This window comes from Anguilla anguilla, chromosome 2 (assembly GCF_013347855.1).
Source record: "Anguilla anguilla isolate fAngAng1 chromosome 2, fAngAng1.pri, whole genome shotgun sequence".
NCBI lineage: Eukaryota > Metazoa > Chordata > Actinopteri > Anguilliformes > Anguillidae > Anguilla > Anguilla anguilla.
This window is the reverse complement of record NC_049202.1, coordinates 30,761,800-30,782,826: the sequence shown is the minus strand read 5'-3', so window position 1 is coordinate 30,782,826 and position 21,027 is coordinate 30,761,800. Positions and strand designations below refer to the sequence as shown.

The 21,027-nt window shown below is 39.4% G+C and overlaps 1 protein-coding gene across 2 annotated transcripts in view; it reads right to left on the bottom strand.

Annotated features, from left to right (window-relative positions):
* Window positions 1-21,027, bottom strand: part of LOC118220727 (hexokinase-1) — a 62,594-nt gene that overhangs the window by 28,472 nt on the left and 13,095 nt on the right. For both annotated transcript variants that reach the window (XM_035404885.1, XM_035404886.1), the window contains 5 exons: window positions 9,638-9,786; window positions 9,208-9,327; window positions 8,840-8,935; window positions 7,679-7,778; window positions 939-1,122 (listed from right to left, as the gene is read on the bottom strand). In XM_035404885.1, the coding sequence (XP_035260776.1) occupies window positions 939-1,122; window positions 7,679-7,778; window positions 8,840-8,935; window positions 9,208-9,327; window positions 9,638-9,786 (649 nt within the window). The remainder of the gene's footprint in view (window positions 1-938; window positions 1,123-7,678; window positions 7,779-8,839; window positions 8,936-9,207; window positions 9,328-9,637; window positions 9,787-21,027) is intronic.

Sequence of the window (21,027 nt, the reverse complement as noted above, 5' to 3'; positions counted from 1 at the left end):
CATTCTTCAATTCCACAAAAAGACCAGGAAGACTATGGACTAATTTATGGTGCATGGTTCGCATCTGGAGGGCACACTTCGCTGCTCAGCTAGCAGTAACTTCGAAGGAAAGCAAACGGTGGCTGTACCACTACTAATTAAAATTTTCACGCAAGTCCGAGTTTTCGTTCTATTCTTGTCATTTTGCGATTAGCCTATATAGAATTATGATGAGAAAGTAATCAAACAGCAAATTGTTTACAACGTGTGCATGTTTTATGCTGTTGTTGCCAGTTATATTGGAAATGTGAATGCATTCTGTCGCTTCGGAATGCAAGACATGAAAGCGAATGTTCGCATAAAAACATAATGAATGTGTTTGAGAGGATATATAAAACAGTTACAATCTGACTATTGGCCTGTTATATCCTATTTGTTGCATAACAACGGTCCAAGTTCAACTACCAACGACAGTTTTGCTTGACAACGGTAAAATATGCCCAAACGGCTGCAGAAGAATATTTCAATTCCAGGTGATTAAATCGATAAAAATCAATAAATACAAAAGTAACCATATATAGTCATTGTTGGTAACCCGTTGTATATAAGTGGAATAAACCCCTCCGGGCTGTCCCGGTTATTAGAAAATAATGTAGGCTACTTCGGTGGTAGTATGGGGTTACAGAAGAAATCATAGGACAGATGGACTGACTACAACGTCGCTTTTTCATACGTCAGTGGGCTAATTTGCCTAATCTTCGCGGGACTTTAGACCGCGGTGGAAACGCAGACAACCATGGGCTGAAGGAACCTTTTAGTTCCTTGAAAAGTAGCGGAAACGCGGCTAATGTGACTGAGCAATGGTGATTGTATTCTGTCGGGTCATATAAACAAAGCAGTACCATTATTCACAGGGACATTGAGTAATCACCGCCATGCGATGGAGTCCCATGACTTACAGCTGTTTCCCAGGGTTTAAGGAGCCTCGGTCAATCTCTCTGTCAAATTCAGTACGGATGTCCTCCAGTGAGCCGTCATCTCCAAAGGCCCCCCACTCAGTGTTGATGCACATCCTGCCCTCATCCCCCTCCACCAAGTCCATGTGCCGCAGCTCCTCCATGTAGCATGCGTTGGTGCCTGTACCTGAGTTTTTTCAAGAAATGAAATTAGCACTAGCCTTTTGTGTGAACACTGCACAGTAATACACCAAGCATGTGTGCCACTTCATCTTGGCCAAGCTGGTTACCATAATATCCTCCTCCACTTATACTGATGTATAATCAGTAGGCTCGGATCAGTTTGCATGTGAAACGTAAGGTTCTTCTTCTTTTATAATACTACTACTACTTCTCGCACACCCCCAGGGCCTCTGGCCGATGCGGGGGTACCGGTTTGCTCATTTCCTCGTCCTGGAAGTTCTGTGTCCTCCCCAGTCCTAACCCTACTTCCTCCTCCTTTGAATTTCATGCAATTACTGTAACTCATCCCTCAAAATTTCAAATTATTGTTCTATACCGTCCTCCAGGTCCACTCGGCTCTTTCCTGGATGAGCTGGACACTCTCCTGAGCTCCCTCCCTGAGGATGGCACTCCTGCTATTCTACTGAGAGACTTCAATCTCCCACCAGAGACCTCCCAACTGTCCAGGGTTGCCTCACTCCTCCAGTCTTTCGCCCTATCCCTGTCCTCTTCCCCCCCCCCCACACACAAGGCTGGTAACCAACTAGACCTTGTATTCACCAGAAGCTGCTCCATTCCCCAACTTACAGTGACTCCCCTCCATGTCTCGGACCACTTCTTTCTTTCTTTCTCCCTCTCCTATTCACTCCCCCTCAATTCATCCAACAGCTCACCCACAGTAACTTTCAGGAGAAATCTCTCTACTCTGTCACAATCCTCCCTCATCTCCACTGCTCTGTCTACACTTCCCCCTCCTGCGTCTTTCTCTAACCTGCCAGTTGATCTTGCTACCTCCACCTTCAACTCCTGCCTCTCCTAGGTCCCTCAACTCACTTTGTCCTCTTGTCTCCAAACCAGCACGCTCCTCACCCCGCCGCCCATAGCTGACTGAGTCACTACGCTCCAGCAGAACATCACTGCGGGCTGCAGAGAGGAAGTGGAGGAAATCCCGATCCTCTGATGACCTGACCGCATACCATACCCTGCTGGCGACTTTTACATCTGCCCTCACGTCTGCAAAAGCCTCTTTTTTCCAATCCAAGATCAGTGCATGTGTCTCTAATCCACGCAAACTATTCTCCACCTTCTCTTCCCTCCTCATTCCTCCTCCACCCCCACCTCCCTCTTCCCTCTTCGCAGATGACTTTCTGGCCGCCTTTGAAGGAAAGGTGGCTACAATCCGGAACTCCTTCTCCCATCCAGTGAGCCCCCCAACCCCCCGGGACAAACCCACAGCCACACTGACCTCCTTTGAGATGCTGGAGGATTCCGATGTACTACAACTCATCACCTCTCATCGTGCAACCACCTGTCCACTTGACCCCATCCCATCTAAAGTTCCCCAATCCATTTCCAGCGAGTTCCTTCCCTATCTGTCCTCCATTGTTAATTCCTCTCTTTCCTCTGGTCATGTTCCCTCTGATTTTAAGATGGCTTGTGTTACCCCACTTCTCAAAAAACCCACATCAGACCCCTCCGATGTAATGAATTATCGACCCGTATTGCTTCTACCCTTTCTGTCCAAAACCCTTGAACGAGCAGTTCTTAAACAACTAACCTTTTTTCTCCATCAGAACAACCTGCTAGACCCTCACCAGTCTGGCTTCCGATCCGGGCACTCAACAGAGACTGCGCTCCTAGCTGTGACGGAGGCACTTGCCACTGCAAGAGCCTCACGCCTCTCCTCTGTCCTGATCCTTCTTGACCTGTCTGCAGCTTTCGACACGGTCAACCATAAAATACTCCTCTCCACCTTGGCTGGGATGGGCATCGCCGGGACTGCCCTGTCTTGGTTCGCTTCCTATCTTGCAGATAGGTCCTACCAGGTCACCTGGAAGGGGTCTGCCTCTGCTTCTCATCCCCTTGTTGCGGGAGTGCCGCAGGGATCTGTACTGGGTCCTCTGCTGTTCTCCTTATACACCAGATCTCTTGGTTCAGTTAATAATTCACATGGCTTCTCCTATAATTGTTATGCAGATGACACACAACACTTCTTTTCTTTCCCCCCCTCGGCCACACAGGTCAATGATAAGATCTCTTCCTGCCTGGCTGACATCTCCACCTGGATGGCCAGCCACCATCTGAAGCTAAACCTCAACAAAACTGAGCTGCTCTTCTTCCCGTGCAAGACCTCCTTACTTCGTGAGCTCTCAATCACGGTTGATGGCACCACAGTGACTGCCTCTCACTCTGCCAAGAGCTTGGGGGTGGTCCTGGATGACCAACTGGACCTCAAGGAGCACATCAAGGCAACATCACGGTCCTGCAGATTCCTTCTGTACAACATCTGAAGGATTCGACCATACTTGACGACGCACTCCACCCAGCTGCTCGTCCAGGCTACGGTGACCTCTTGCCTTGATTACTGCAACTCTCTCCTTGCAAGCCTGCCAGCTTGTGCCATACAGCCGCTACAGATGATTCAGAATGTCGCTGCCCGACTCATCTACAACCATCCCAAATTCTCCCACATCACTCCTCTGCTGCGATCACTCCACTGGCTACCGGTCGCTGCCAGGATCCGGTTCAAAGCCCTGACCCTTGCCTACACTGCTGCCAACAGGACAGCCCCCATCTATTTGCAGGACATGACTCGATTCTATGTGCCTGCTCGACCACTCCGCTCTGCGGCAGCAGGGCGCCTTGTAACCCCTCCCACCCGCCCAAAGGGATCACAGAGCTTCTCCACCCTAGCTTCCCAGTGGTGGAACGAACTCCCCGTCCCTCTCCGAACCTCCCCCTCACTACCCATCTTCCGCCATGGCCTGAAGACTCATCTCTTCAGACTATACCTAGACTAACCACCACCACGCTGTATATTTCACTCTAAATCTCCCCCCCCCCCCCCCTTTTTTCATGACACTTGTTACATGTTGCCCCATCCCAGCACTTTTTGGTAATTTGTATTTGTCCTAATACTGTAGCTTATTCTTCTGCCTAGTTGGCTTTGCAGAGGTTGGGTCTGAATAGTGTTCACTGTGTGAACTAAACTGTGTTCTTGGCTAGAAATAGCTGTACAAAATAAGTGTTGTACCTTACTGAACCTGTGTTTAGCAGTTGTCTATGACCATGAAATGCACTTTTTGTACGTCGCTTTGGATAAAAAGCGTCTGCCAAATAAATGTAATGTAATGTAATGTACTGCTATTAACAATAATAATAATAATAATAATAATAATATTGTCTTCATCTCAGGCAATTTACTACCTCCATGCTGGGCATTCAAACTGCATAATGCCCAGCCCCTCAGTCATTATCCCTTATTTAAATGCTTGTCAATATCCTTCATAGTTTTTACTGGAAGTTACTGGAATTTTTATTAACCATAGATTTTAGTTGTGCATTATGATGGCATCACAGACTTGAGCTTGCAACATCCTTCAAAAATAAGCAATTCCTGCTGCCCTTTGCTCCAGACACAAAATCAGATAGGATGCGCAGGCGATAGTTACCTAGACATTGTTCTGATACTCCTTTTGCTACTCTATATTCTAGCCACATCTTTTATGAAGTTAGTTAGCTAAGCCCTGTATTCGGGAGTTAGCTTCCACAGGCTAATTCTACCTAATGCTGATTCATAAAAAACTAGCAAGCCATTTTGAAAGTTAATCACCTACCACCCATAAAAAATGTTTTTTTTTTTTAATTGTTTTTGAATACTCTACAAACCATTAGTATATCTTGTGTAGCTTATTCAGCCTAATAACACTATGCCTAAAACACCTTTGCTTTTCTCCCACTACCACTACTCACTTTTTTCTGAGTTCTGCCAATTCTACTGGGATGGCAGGTATGCCATCCGGCAAGTTACGACTGGGTGGGGCATGCCCCATTCCTATACAGCACCGAGAGTTTCCCACAAAATAGCCAACATCTGCACCTTCTAACCTCATGTAAACACACAGAATTCAGATACAACTTCACACGTCCACACAATAGAGACGCAAACATGTGATATTTTAGTATTTTTCGCGATTTAGCATTGTTCCCGATTTTGTCATCACACATGCTCCAGTCCCACAATCAATAATTTTCCCTATTGAACATTTAGCTACATCCTCTGCCAATAAAAACATTGAATCAAAGAAGTCTGATCAAAGTAGCCAATTGCAGGTATGTGCAGATACACAAGGAAAATGGACAAAAAACAATGCCTGCCCTGAAGTGGTGGTCTACTGTCTTTCAAATAAAGAGTAAACAATGACATTAAAAAATGGCTTTTTTATTGCAAAGGTAAGTCCTGTTGTTTGAATCCTTTTTGGTAAAATACAGCCACACTTTAGACAGATTCACTTTTGGCATTTTGACTGATTTTAATGTTATCTAGCTTGGTACCTGCTGTTAGTCGACAGAGTGGGTGTAATGTTAGTGAAGAAAAATGGTACTGAAATGAAGGACCGAAATCTGCGTTATTAAAACATCCACATAGCCTATGTTAATTATCTCATCATTTGTCTGTTTTGTGCTTATTTAAAACTGATTGCTTCACTTTAGCTTTTGTTTAACAGATTTCCATACTTGCTATAACTACAATAGGGTACAGAGGTATGCACATACAAATTAATATGATCAGATTAGTGGAATACTGCATAATTCATACCAATACATTTAAAGGGTAATTTCACTTTATAACACTTCTGCTTCTCATGACTGATATTGTCCTTCTAATGAATGTGTCGCCATTCATTTTTCAATTAGTTATTTCATTTTAAATGTCTAACGTTAGAAACAAAGACCTATTTTTTTTGCGCAAGTCCACATAGTAGCATGGTTTCCGGTTTCCGAAACAAAACATTCTGCAAACTAGAAAAAAAAAAACGTCTGCTAGATTTTGTTTGGTGTGATATCGGTGTAATAATGAGGTGCATTGTACCCAGTTGTTATAATGCCCCCATTAAACTTGCCTTGAAAGCACATTTTCATAGTTTTCCACGTGATGCAACTTTGTGCCAGACATGGCTGGATGTAATCAGACACCCCAACATAACAGCCAAAGAAGTTCGCAAACGAGGACTAAGGGTATGCAGCGACTACTTTGAAGGCACCGACTAGCAAGGTGACTGTTTGAAGCCTGGAGCTGTACCCACTGTTTTCCCATTGTTGGTCAAACCGCTCGAGGTAGGTACAACGGGGTCTGTGATACATAGGATGTCTACCACCAGTTGCCATTTGTCCTGGGAATAGCCTGTGGTTCCTCAATCTCGGCCCGCTCCTAACTCGCTCTCGCACGATCAGCCTGCAAATTAGTCAGCTCTTCTTCTGTGTATTCTGGCTCGAATCGATAGGGCATAGCAAACACATGATCAAAAACAAAATCTCCTTCGTCCTCAGACATTTTCGGTTTCGCTAGCTAGTAGTCATAAAACATTCTTACAACCAACCTAATGTTATTGTTTTCAGGTACGCCCACATCAGAAGTCGCGCAATGATATGCATCCTCGAGTTCAACACTAAACTGCCTGGGTCTACTTCCTGCATTTGTAAAGGAAAACAACAAAACAGCGTAAAATATTAACATAATGAAATAACTAATCGAAAAATGAAGGGCGACACATTTATTAGAAGGACAATATCAGTCATGAGAAGCAGAAGTGATATAAAGTGAAATTCCCCTTTAACTAAGATTAATAAGTAATATACATATATAAAGAATGAAACCTCAATCTTATTAAATCTGTTAAAATGAATGAAGTACTTGTTTTAAATAATTAAGTAAATAAGTATAAATAAATAATTATTTTTACATCCTATACATACTATTTTTACAACTATACATACTTTTATAGTTATTTATTTAGTTCTTTAGTAATTCATAGAACTAGTAGATCACAACCAGTAGATACAGCTGTGGGCAATACAGTAGGTGCAGGCTACAATGCACGCTTCATTTTGAACAATGAATAATATTTGATTTATACTTTAGTTTCAAACATCAATTTAATTTTGTCAGTATCATCAAACCAAAGAAAATTATTATAAACAGGAAAGAGAAGTTCCATCAACATTATAAAGACAGTCATGGCTCTATTTGTTTTTTAATTAATGACTTGAGTATATATAGACATGTATGAGTAACTTGGCATTTTTGTATGTTGAAAATGTTTTATGTTGAGATTTAACCCTACTGTACCTGCCTGTTCCATTAAACTACTAGACAATATTTAGTCGTACCATAGCATGCCAACTCAAGCACCTTCCTGCCAGACATATAATATACTGATAATTTACAAGACATATACCCATGTCATAGCATGAGAAAACCTCACCATGGCTACTTACACTTCTAACATTTACCTTACTGATTCTATTTCATCATGCCACAGTGTAACAGCTATTGTAATCCCAACCAGACCAGCCAACTCCATTCTGCTTTGCCATGCAATGCATCTCATAGTCTATTGTACCCCATAAGGAAATATTCTGTGCCTTATTTTGCAATACCACACATAACAAAAAATAAATACTTATCAAATGTTATACTTATATATGATATTCATTTCTGAAAATGTGATTCTAGTTACCTATAATGATCCCAACTTCACAGCGCTGGTCATCAAACCCACAGGTCATCATGGTTCCTACTGTATCATTGACCACTGCCATTATGTCAGCATCATAGTCCTGGGAGGGGAAAAACACATTCTCAATTATAAAATAAATATTTGCAATACATGGATTGCTCTCTGGTATTACGCATCTGCAAATAAAAAGTATTTATAAATTAGCATTGTTGCTCATATCCAGATAAGTAAATGTTATTAACTTGTGCTTTGAAATGAAATGGAATGAACCTGAAATCATTTTGGGTCATGTGCCTAAGATAAACTACTGCCCCTACTAGTTATAAGCAATGAAAACTAGATTTCATCAAGGACTTTGTGTGTGAGCTTAACTCAATCTTACACATTATGTTAAATATCTATTTTATTTTTATGTTGCATATTGCTCTATTATTGCTTATTTTTCACACTGAATGGTTCCAGATCTGTGTGACAGTGTATGTTAAGGTTTAATTAATCCTGTACACTTTACTGTGTGAGTAAACACAAAACATTTTTTAAAAATTATTATTTCATTTATTTAATGAAAAAAGTTATCAAATGCCTATATCACCCATGTAAAAAAAGTAATTGCCAGCTAGATTTTCACTGCTCCAGTTTAACCTTATGTTTAGCTAGCATTGTTTTACAAGGCTAGCTAAACATATTGAAGTATTTCCTATTTAATGTTATAGGAAATGTGAGTGCATGTGATTGGAGTACAAGTGTTCTCTAATAGCATCCTTGTGTTATAAAGTTATCTGGATCCAAGCCAGTCTTAGTCATCAAGCTAAATATGTTTCAATATTGTAGCTAGTCCAATACACTTGTTTTATTGTATGACAGTGATAGATATTTATTATGTAGATATTCACTTTCACAATAGCAAGAGTTGAGGATAGTAATAGCATAAACTCCCCACCATCTTGAACAGCTAATGATGTTTGAGTTTCCATTAAATGTTCCAGTTTGTCAATGTTGACTTTGATATTTCTTCAGTGAAGCATAAGTATCAGTATCTACTAAATTCTCCAGCAAGGAATGACTGAAATGAACTATGATATGGAGTCTCATCATAAAATTCAACTTTTAAACCATAGACCAGGGGTGCACAACAAGGGCCCCCCAAGGGAAAAAACCTACCCCTCGTTTCTTGATGGCCTTGTTCAAAAGCTTAACAACATCCATCCCCTCCACACCACTGGCTTTGAAACGTTTTGTCCATGTCAGAAGAATTGCCTGTAAGAACAATTATCATTTTTGGTCACCCTTACAGAACAAATGCACTAACAACAGCTGTATGAGGTCTGTACTTTTTTCTGTACCCCTTTCCTTCATTCAGCATTAAAAACTCTAAAAAAACTAAACCCTCTATTTTTAATTTCAACTCTTTAGAGCTTTCAAAATTATTCATAGATTGCAGTACATGATCATTCTTTAGTTGTTTAAAGGCAAGAAAAAGTAAATGATGTCTACTCACTAACCCCGGTCGGTTGATTATGATGTCTTACCTCATCTAGTTTGGTCTGGGCACATGGGAAGGAGAAGGTGAATCCCACAGGGAGCTTTTTGTCCTTAATGTTTTGCTTCTCCATGAACTCCCCTAGGCATTCTGCAACATGGTCGAAGAGCTACAGAAAAAGAGCTTTGCTAATTTACATTGCAATACGAGAGATTGGGGAGCTTTTTTATCTCGTTTTTTTTTATTTTATTTATTTTTATTTTTGTCAATAGTAAAGAATTCCTGCTGATTGATTGAAAATTGTGGATTTTCTTTTCTGGAATGTCAGACTTTTGTAAGTGTCTTTTTCCATCAAAAAGAATAGAAATGCATTAATTAAATTTGAGCCCCCTTGAATTCAGAAAATAGGGAGGGACATATAAGAGGAAGAGAAGGGTGAGGTCTGAGAGGAGGAGGAATGTGATGGTAGGCATGTTTACCCGTGTGCCGCTGCCATGGATGATGTCCTCTGGAGTTTCAAAAACCTGGCTCTCCATCTGGACTGTTTGCCTCTTCTCATGGGACACCTTCACACGTAGGATGCGGAAATTGGACCCCCCAAGGTCCAGTGCTATGAAATCACCCTTTTCTATGAAATGCAAAAAAAAGTTAACAAAACCATGTGATTATTCAATGTCTTTCACGCGACGATAGTACAACTATGACAAATGGAGAGAGATTGCACCAATTCTCATTCATAGTTTTGCAATCTAGAAGTTGCACCCAGTCTATTTCATTCAAGTCTTCTGGCATCTTACTACAGTTGGCTCATCCAAAAATTAGACAAGAAAACTATAGCTGGAATACTACAGTTGGTGGGTGTGGTCATAATTTGCACATTTATTTATTTATTTATTTATACAGGATCCCCATTAGCAATACACAGTGTGCAGCTAATCTTCCTGGGGTCTGAACATAAAATACATACAATACATACAAGATTATATAGTGAGACATAAAATCAAACAAACAGACAAAATAATACAAAACAGTAACATTAGAAAAAATTGTGCCACGTTGTGCCACGATGACTTGTACCAAGTGGCTCCACTGCTGGAAATTGTGTGAGGATTATTACATAAAATGAGATCCAGAACTGATTTTCCCCTTATATCTAACAATATCTAAAAAATTCCTCCCTGCATTTTCCCTGTCCAGATTAATAGAGTGTGATTGAAGTCAGGCTTAGTAACTTTCCTTCTTGACAAGCTTGTTTTATGTTTTCACTGAGCATTATATTCATGTTTCTATGCAAATGTGATGGCCTACCCACATTAAGTCCCTTCTCAAAAGTAAAATTTTGTTTCTTTTCAGCCAATTAGATGTGGTCTTCCTTTTGTGTTTTTGATCAATGTCTTGCTGCATAACCCAATTATGGACTGCATTTATATAGAGCATTTTCCAGCAACTACTGCCCAAAGCACTATACAATGAATGCCTCTCATTCACCCATTCACACACACACTCACACACCAATGGCAATGTAAGGTGCAAGGTGCCAACCAGCTCGTCAGGAGCAATTGGGGTTTGGTGTCTTGCTCAAGTACACTTAAACACACCCAGAAGGCTGAACCAACTCTCTGGTGGCCAGATGACCACCCTTCCTCCTGAGCTAATGCCAGCCAAAATACGCTTCAGCTTCAACTAAAGAACAGATGATCAAACATTCTCCTTGAGAATGTACTGGAACAGGGCACGGTTCATGGTTCATTCAATAATGACAAGTTGTCCAGGTTTCGAGGCAGCGAAGAATCCTTACACTACCACCACGTTTGACTGTTGGTATGAAATGCTGTATTTGCTTTACACCAGATATAATGAGATCCGCATTGTCCAAAAAGCCTCACTTCTGAATCATCTGTCCATAGAACATTATCTCAAAAGGGGGAATTTTTTACAAATATGAGACGAGCATTGACGTTTCTCTTGATTAGCAGGGGTTTCTGCCTTGGTACTCTCACATGAATCGTTTTTGTCCAGTCTCTTTCTTACTGTGGAGTCATAAAGGGACCTTAGCTGAGGCTAGTGAGGCCTGCATTTCTTTGGATGTTCTTCTTGGATCTTTTTTGTGACTGCCCCAAATCCAGAGAATGTTGTCATCTGGACTCCCTCACTGCTGTCGTCCGGCCCCTCTTTTGTCGCCACCTCCACCCTGCCCACTTCCCTCTCTGCTTGACGCTCCCCACCATCACCACTCGGCCCCGCCCATCCTCTGAACTGCCACCTTAGGATTGTCACCAAGCTGCCATTAATTTGATCAATGTGAACATTGACTGACTGACTGTGTTGGTCACAAAGCTACATCCTGAGCCTACCAGAAGAGGATGCGTTCCCCTCTTAAGCCTAGTTCCTTCCGAGGTTTCTTCCTATCTGTTACAAGGAGTGTTTCCTTGCCACTGTTGTCTTAGGCTTGCTCCTGTGGGGGTTTAGGCTGGAAATTTTGGCAAGGCCCGCCACTCCTGGGAAGATTCACTGCTGTTCCAGGTTTTCTCCATTTGGAGATAATGGCTCTCACTGTGGTTTAGTGAAGTCCCAGAGCCTTAGCAAATGGCTTTGTAGCCATTTCTAATGCTGAATCTAATGATCAATTAATTAAATTGGATTAATTGGTTGATTGAGTAAATAAGGGGGCAATTACTTTTCACACGAGTGATATTGGGTGTTTGATAACTTTTTTCATTAAATAAACATAATAATAATTTACAAAATGTGTTTTGTGTTCACTCTGTTTCCCTTCGTCTAATATTAAATCTGGTCTAAAAACCTGAGAGGGAAATATGCAATAGTAGAGGAAATCAGGAAGGGGGCCCATTCTTTTTTATGTTTAAACATATTAATGAAAAACTGACATCTGCCTCATTAAAATGTGTGTTTTCAGCCATACATGTGTGAAACTTGAGTTTTACTTAGCAACTTCCTAATTAGTGGCCAAGCACACTATCCATTAGTCTCACTCTATTGACTATCTGGAAAATAAGTAAGCAAACACTGAAATGGAGCACAACCTCATACTTCTCTTATGGTGTACTCAAGTGCACCACACCACTGTGAGGATGGAGGTAATCATTAACTCATCTCCTCATTAAAGATGTTTAATTTCACAGCTATGCGCCCCTGTTTCACACAATAGCACTGTTTTATGTATTTAAGTCCTTAACAAGCATACGTTGTACTACCACTGTAAATACACCAGTAAATTTGTAAAATCTTTGTCTTAAATGGGAACTTAAACATAAAATAAGCTTAATTTAAGTTAACAAAAATATTTTTGGATTATTAATCATCAATCTTTGATGATGGATATATGGAAAAGGAGTAATATATTTATTAATAAAATCATGACTAACGTAAGTAACAAGCTGGCTTGTCCGATTCAACTAACAGTTCACTAGCAAACATGTATGTACATAAGTATTTAGATTTTAAAAAAAATGTTTTATATAAGCTGTTTTAACTTTCATGTAGATGCCAAATCTGGCCAATCCTTGGCCATTTAGGAGGTGAGCTATTTAAGGCTTTATAACTCAAGATGTCAGCATCACAGACACTTGCAAAATGGCTCAAATGAACAAAGACACTTTTCCATTTACAATAGGAAAAAAAATCTGCATTAAAATGCGAACCTGAATTTTTTTCACATATGGAAAAAATTAAAGCTATACTTGGATCAGACACTCCTCGACCACAAGTATGCAAAATCTGAGAATGATATGCAGAACTACTAAAGATCTATAAAGCAAAGCAGTGTACCCTAGCATCCCATTATAATCCCAAATCTATCCAAAATGGCCAAATGGTGCATTCCTGTAGATCACGTTTCACTACAAATCAACTGTTTTCAATTTGTCCATTTTTCATCAGAGCCCTGTTAGCCAGCACAGTAACTAATCAAAATAAGCATTTTCAAGGATAAGAAAAAAAGAATGCTGCTATAACTGTACTCTACAATATGTAATCATTTGCTGCATACCCTGGAATGGCATTTATCTGCAGTGTGTCACTCACAACTTTTCATAAAATCTATCGGTCCAAGGGAAATTTTACATTCATCTAGCACATATCATCACACAGTAAAATTGAACATGTATTTTCTGTGCCCTAAGTAACATGTATAGCCCATGGAGACACTAATACCTTATAGTCTACCTTATGTACAATAAATAGATAATATTTCATCATCAGGAAAATGCTAAAAATGTTCGATCTTCACAGAAAATTAGTGCATGAAACATCGCTACACTATGCAAAATGTCCTCAGTAGAGAATAGCGCTAACATCTTGAATGACTCAATTGATACTACTCAATTTCATTGTGAATAGTATGAATTCTGGCATAGCTGGCCACAAAGAGCCACAATGCTAACTATGTGACTCTAACAGCCATTAGTAGAACCCCAATACAAATATGTTCAGCATTATTAGCAAAGGTTAACAGTTGTCGATTACGGCCAATGCGAATATAACAATATCAAAATATGGCAAAGGTGGACAAAAATGGAGTAAAAAAATAGTGTATATGACCGAAATATTGCGAACAGTAATTCTTACAAATCGAGAAACAAATCAATGCCATAATATGCTTCCTCCTCCAGAGAATCAATGGTGTCAGGCTCAGAAGACCCACCCTCACTGTCTCCTTCTGACTCACTCCAGAAATCAATATCAATATCTTGGTGAGCATATGCCTTAGCCATGCTTACAAATACTCAAGTGTAATCTTATGTTCCAAGAAATTAAGGAAAACAAAGATTACATAGCGCCAAGCGTGTGTCTTTTACTGCTAAAGCAGAGGCTGAATGCTTAAAGCTGTGACAACGCGACAAAACTTCCTGTTATGCCGCCCTTTATCATGATCCCAAACATGAGATTGGATATGTCACACATTAATGGAAAGCTTATATTGTCACCTACTGGATAAAATAATTGTCAACCAAACCAGAATGAACGTAATAGGACCACAACAGCGTAAACACCATGTGTGGCTATCACAGAAGTTATACAGGGGTTACAAATGAATATATTTCACAAGTTTGTCCAAGACCACTGAATCTTGAAAGGGTCACCTTTACATGTAAAACCAATCAAAATAGTATATTTATTCCATATTTTGTCACAGATATTGATTGTAGAATGACATGGTATAATTAAACAAGAATTAATCTTGTCTATTTCTCAGTAGGCAGTGCTTTTCACCGCTGTATTGGCATTCCTTAAAGCTATTGTTGGCTTTATCTTGTTGCTGTGATGGACTACTAATTTTTGGTGGTGAAGGAATATTTTTATGAACTCCCAGATAGACGCTATTGTTCAGTGTGTCATGCTTGGGGCTATAGTTGCAGATGAGACTGCAGGGAGGGGGTGCTTGTTAAATGGATGACCTACGCAACAATGGTGGAAGTTAGAAACTCCATATTTAGCATAGTTGTCATGTGTCATCTACTAGTAAAGCTGAAACACAACACAGCTTGTTGTTTCCACTGGTTGCAGAAGCAATAAATGTCCAAGTTGAGCAATCTCAGGTCCTGGTCAGTAGGGGGCTTGCACAAAGGGGTTAAATACAGTGTTTTGTAATGTCAAGCTTAATTTTATAAAGTTTAACTTAACGAGAAGGCTGGTTAACATTAGTTAAAGTAATGTGCTTGACACCTGCTATTGCCAGAAGGAATAATGATGTCAAACAAAAGATATTCCAGATCAGTTCATGCACAGCACATACAAACATCCCGGACTGAGATATCCTACACTTATACTTTACTTAATAGGCTACTTTCACCAGGTGCTTATCATATAAAATTTAACACCAGAACACTTTTAACTATAATACCCTCAACACTACAATTCTAATATCAGCAAATTATACTCAAAATGATTCCTGAGGCATGTTTTTGCCCAAGATTTTAAAAATCAAATACTGGACCTCAAATGCAGAAACGGAATAAATTGTCCAGTTCACTCATTACATTACATTACATTACAGGCATTTGGCAGACGCTCTTATCCAGAGCGACGTACAACAAAGTGTATAACCATAACCAGGAACAAGTATGACGAAACCCCTAGAGAGAAGTACCACTCCAACAATAACTCCAACAATATATGAATGTGTGTGTGTGTGTATATATATATATATATATATATATATATATATATATATATATATACAGTATATACAGTATATACAGAACATATAAACATAATTGTTAATCCCTCATTCTCCTTTGTTACTCTCATATTCATCATGGTTAGACATATATGCAGTGCAAACAGAAAGGTATTTTTCTTCTCGACCAGGCTGTTAACCTCAGCAGAAGAAACAGGACTTTGGTTGCATGTAATCCCATTACTTTCAGTGTTCTTCCTGGGCTCTGAACTAACCTTTTGCAGTAATTAAATTGGACTCTCCTGGCCAAAAACAGTGACTTTAATAATACTAATTTGAGCACTTTGCAACGAAACAACAACTTTGAATATGGTAGCTCTGTGTTTAGATTGAACGACCGAGAGATCCGTCTGAAAAGTGATCTGTGCCACATTTGTCTCACTTGCCTCAAATGCTGAGCTATTTATAAAGTGATAAATGACAGGAATTGGCCACAGAAAAGGAGTTGAGCAAAGTACTCCCAACTCCCAGCTTAAGTCCACATGCTCCTCACACTTACAAAACAGCTCTGAACAGGGGCAGGAGAGTGGCTTTTTTCTGTGTGCTGAATACAGACATTCTCAGCTATAATTATTGTTAAGCTGCTTGCACATGATCAGCAGCAAAACGCACAACAGGGCATCAAACCTTTAAATTCCTTTGGAGGGAGCATTGATGTCCGAATTGGCAGCAAGCTTGGCACAGTGCATAGCTCAAAATTAATGCCGAAGTGTAATCCTTGAAGTTCAAATTGTTTTAACTTTGACCTTGTTTGAAACTGACCTTTCATAACGTGTCCAATCACATCTTAGCTTTGTACGAAGCAGCAGATGTAAACATGGAAAACCTTTTTGGATAAACTCACGATTTTCGGTTTGACAAAGTTCATAATTTATCCTTATACCACAGACAATCTATTACAATCAGTTTTCTGAACCAGCTTTCCTGGATGGATGACATCAAGTTTCAACAGTTGGTGGCACTTGACATTCAATGCAGAATTTGATTTTTGTTATGTGAAAGTGGTTTTAGGGTTAAGAAAAATGCCCTATCACTGTGGAAACACTAAATCACTCGTAATTCAAACTTGTATTATGAACAAATGAAGCTACTTAACATACAGTAATCTTTAAGTTGTTGCATACAGGTCAGAATGTACTGTAAAGCACAATATAAAACAGTTTTTACTATCTTTTTACTATTTAACTTTACCACAATAAGTTACATTTCCTCCCAGGATTTTGTTTAGCTAATGTTTTAGTGTTGGCTCCAATTGAATGAACTTGATGTGAAGAGAAGCAAGGCCATTCCAATGAAAACCTTCACACTTTTATGATTCAGATGAAAATGGCAGGACGTAATGAACCACCAACTCCTGCATGATGTAGATGCCAGTTCTTCAGCTATATCTGGGAAAGTGATTCAGAAGTGTTTCAGCTTAGGCAGATAATGTGTCAGCCCATGGAGACCACAGTACGTCTGGTCTGAAGAAGGTCATATTGGAGATAACATGACCAGGGGCCTGGAAACCAGAAAGAAAGCTATGCTGCTTAAAGCTGTGATGCTTTTGTGCAAAGCCCTAAATTAATTAAGACATTACTTAAGAAAAATAATATTAATGGGTACAATCATTTGAAAGCCATCAAACTATAAACCATTACAACTTATCTACGTTACTCTATCCTTTAAGAGCATCAAAACAATAAATACATCAATTTACACCTACACAGGAATTGTGAAATGTGGTATCAACTGAAGAAGCCAGTCTACTGTCAGGCTCTATGTATTTCGGCAGCAGTGTCATTTGCAGACAATCTGTCTTCCTCTGGGGCAGAACAATAGCATTATGTGGCATATGACACACCAGGTTCAGATACAGGGAATATATTCAAAAGGGCAAATGTCACAATAGACCCTGTGCAAACCAAAAGGTCTCAGCACATTTTTGGAATACGGCAGTGCATGATTGCTTATAAAAAGGCTTACAGGATGAATGTGATACTCTTTGTGGGCTGACACTTGGACTGTTGATCCAGCAATACACCAGCAGCACAAATGCACACTGTTCTGTTTTTGTCGGTCCCTTTTGCCTGGCAACATTACCGTATTCTTTTTGTCACATTAGCTGTCAGGCAGGTATCTTAATTGTAATTTATCATTTATATCTACAATCAATCATTTCATTTTTTGTCAGTTATGATCTGACGTTTTTTTTCTTTTAACATGCATGGAGAATAAATCTAAAGTCATGTTTTAAAATTGAATGTGCAAGAAGTACAATTTACGACAGTGAGGAGATGGAAGTAATCTCTACAAAACATGTTGTCCCGTACTTCATGAAGGCTTTGAAAGAGCAATACTATAAAACCAGCACTACGATTGCACCTTATCCTAATTTTGATTCTACTTCTAATAATAATCATCACCCACGATCATCAACATCAAAATAATATACTTCTATACAGGGTAACACTCTAATAATGCCTGTTAATAGATAACTGGTAAGGCATTTGTTCATTATCTACGTACAACTAATAAATCATTATTCTTACATTTACAAACATCTTTGTTTATGCATATATGAAACAGTTGGGACATGATATATCTTGTGAACAGTTAAGAACATACACATGGCATGAGAATGAACACACCAGGTTAGAAGGCATGTTGTAAAGTTTATTAATATACAGGGTAATACTTTACTTGTACAATCTATTTGTGGTTGATACAGGAGCATTATTGTATCGGGCACTGCAACACTAAGACAAGGTCATGAACTAAGACATTTATAAATACATTCACTAATGTTTAGTAGGGCTACTTACTAACAGTTTGTAAATATCCAATTCATGATCTACTGAAGTTTTACAAATGATCAACAACATTTCCCAACTGTTTCATATATACATTATAATGTTTATTAATACATTTGCAGATGTTTGTAAATGTAGGAATATTTATCATGCATTTTTGGATGTGAAATAGTTAAGTTGTGCCAATCAACATGTGCGTGTGTGTGTTTGTGTGTTATGTCAGAAGATATCCAGATATCTAAGATATTGTGAAATGTTCAGTGTGATTTAACTATATTTTACTATACGGTAACATTTTTACAAATATATGTATTATAACACCAATTAAAATGACTGTTAAAAGAAAAAAACACTCCACAGCTTTGGGCCAACATCTATTCACCTCATTAATGACACAGCACACCTTCCTTTTAATATTTCATTTAGTCTGAAATGTACAGTATTTTAGGGCTCTATTTTCTGGCTAGCACATGCCATGTTTTGCAGTGGATTCTGGCATGCCTCAGCCTTTATTCTGTGACTCACAAAGTCGGAGAAGAGCCTCTGTGCAGGTGTGTCAATCGGTATTGCATAGTGCAGTGCAATTTTGCTGAAACTCATCAGAATTCTCAGGTCAGTCAAGTCTACTCGCCCACCTGCCCAGACCACATCTACAATGGAAAGGCTATTGTACATTGGATTGCTAATTTTGGGGCTTTCCCATGCATTGTGCACCATATTTCACAGTTTATTCAGAAGGTAATCGGTGGTATTCATGGATCATATGCTGTCCAATTTGACTTTGTTATAAATCCTAGAGACAGGAAAGATGCATAATTTGCATTTATTGTTCATTGTCTTTTTTAATCATTTTAATTCCTGTATTTATTTCTATTTTTAATTGTTTATGGCTGTTCCTACACTGAATTGTGGTCCCTCTCGTACTGTATTTACTTATCTCATAAAAAACACGTTTTCAACGTACAAAAATGCCAAGTTACTCAAAAGTATTGATATCAAAATGATGCCAAGTTACGGTACTACAAACAATATAGGCTATCTTGCCTCACCGAAATGACATAAGATGTATTTCAAAGCAATGCTACCCAATATTTCCTCAATTCTTTCAAGTCACTTGGCCCTGTTTTTTACATGAAAACATGTTTTTTATGAGATATAATTTCTTTTTGCAAAGCGTTTTATTACGAGAGTGAGAAATGCGAATTAACCCAGTAAGAAACGGTTGTGGATTATGGCTATCGTTGTGTGAATTTGTACAGTCTGATGAGCGTGTACTGTTTAGCAGTTTCGGTTTGCTATATATGTAAAACAGTGGCTGTGACAAAGGGTGCGGTGGCGTATAAGTGTAAAACGTATCAGAAACGCATATGAAATATGGCCAGTGTATGTACTCACGGATTTGACCATCCAACGAGCCTTGACTGACAAAAGAATCAGCAAGCCCGTAGAATTATAACTCCCTAGGTCGCAACTTGTGTAGCCTTCTGTCCTGCTCCGTTGTCTGTTATTTCGTGGGGATGCACTTTTAGTGAAAATATGATAGTGGAGAATAGGAGCAGACGCATATGTCCCAGCAGACTTTGCATATGAGAAAATAACAACAGTGTGAGAGAAATTAGGATGAAATTATGAAATTGCGTAGTTGAAACAATATGTTTTTAGCAGAATGGGCATGTAGGTGAAGGTTGACATGATCACGGAGTATAGTGCGAAGTAAATGGATTGACCATGAGCGAGCTTATATTCCTTATCGAACGGTATATATAGCAGTCGCTATAAAGCGCCAGCTGTTAAAGTGGAGGGTTAAGTAACGTGTGAAATGTATTGCACCGCTGTGTTTTTTTCATGTTCAGTACTAGTAGTTATAATTATGAGTGAATCATGTCTTTAAATGTAGTGTTTGAATGGGGAGTTGCAGAACGTACATACGTAGTAATTGTTTGTATGTGGCTAGATAGAGAACAGGGCGAGGTAACATGAATGTAGAAACGTGGCGTTTGCTGATAAGAAGGTTTTGTACAGTAGCCAAGTGAAGAAATGTAGTTAGTAGAAATGGCACAGCTGTGAACTGGTGTAACTTTTTAATAAAAGGAATACATTTGCTGTCATGAAATGCATATGGGTGGCCATGAGTGAGTTGGTAAAGCAAATATAAGCGTAAGAGAACGTTAGTGTAAAAGAGGAAATGATCTGCCTGAGGACGAGGCGGGATTCAATCGTTCAACCGGAGGTTTACTAGTCTGTCACTTTGTTAGGGCAGCACCATGACATAGCTATGCAATGCGTGAAATATCATTAGCAAACCTGTCCGTTGTTTTAAAGAAGAACACAGGTGAGTTAGCACAGAAGAGCTCCCGTTGAATCCATTAGGCTTTGCAATATTGTAGCCGGTTAACAATTGAACGTGCAGACGGTACGTCATAATACAGTTCGGGGAACGGCTGGTAGATATGGTGCAAAAGCAATAATTGAGAAGTAGTAGATAATTATTAGTGAGGGTAAAAGCAGGTTAAAGAAACACGTTCCTAGCTGGGCTTGAACCTCGGACCCTGTGTTCCCAAGACTATAACCTTACCCACTAGGCCACAGGCAGACTAGCTGTTTGTACTGAAAAATGTTTCAGAGTAAAAAGGTATGGGTATTTTGCGTGTGTATGCGAGTTTTTCATTGGGTCGTGTAGGTGAAGATTTGGCGGGTGTCGGTAAAATGTCCAATGGGGAGACATGTTATTAGTGGGATAGGCGGCAGGAAAAATAAGAATGAGAAGAAGAAGAAGAAGAAGGAGAAAACGCAAAATCCCCTTAGTTTGGGGCTTTATTGTGTGGACATGTGAAGTTGTTTATGAAATCTGTCTGTTGAAATGGGGTCAGAATGTACA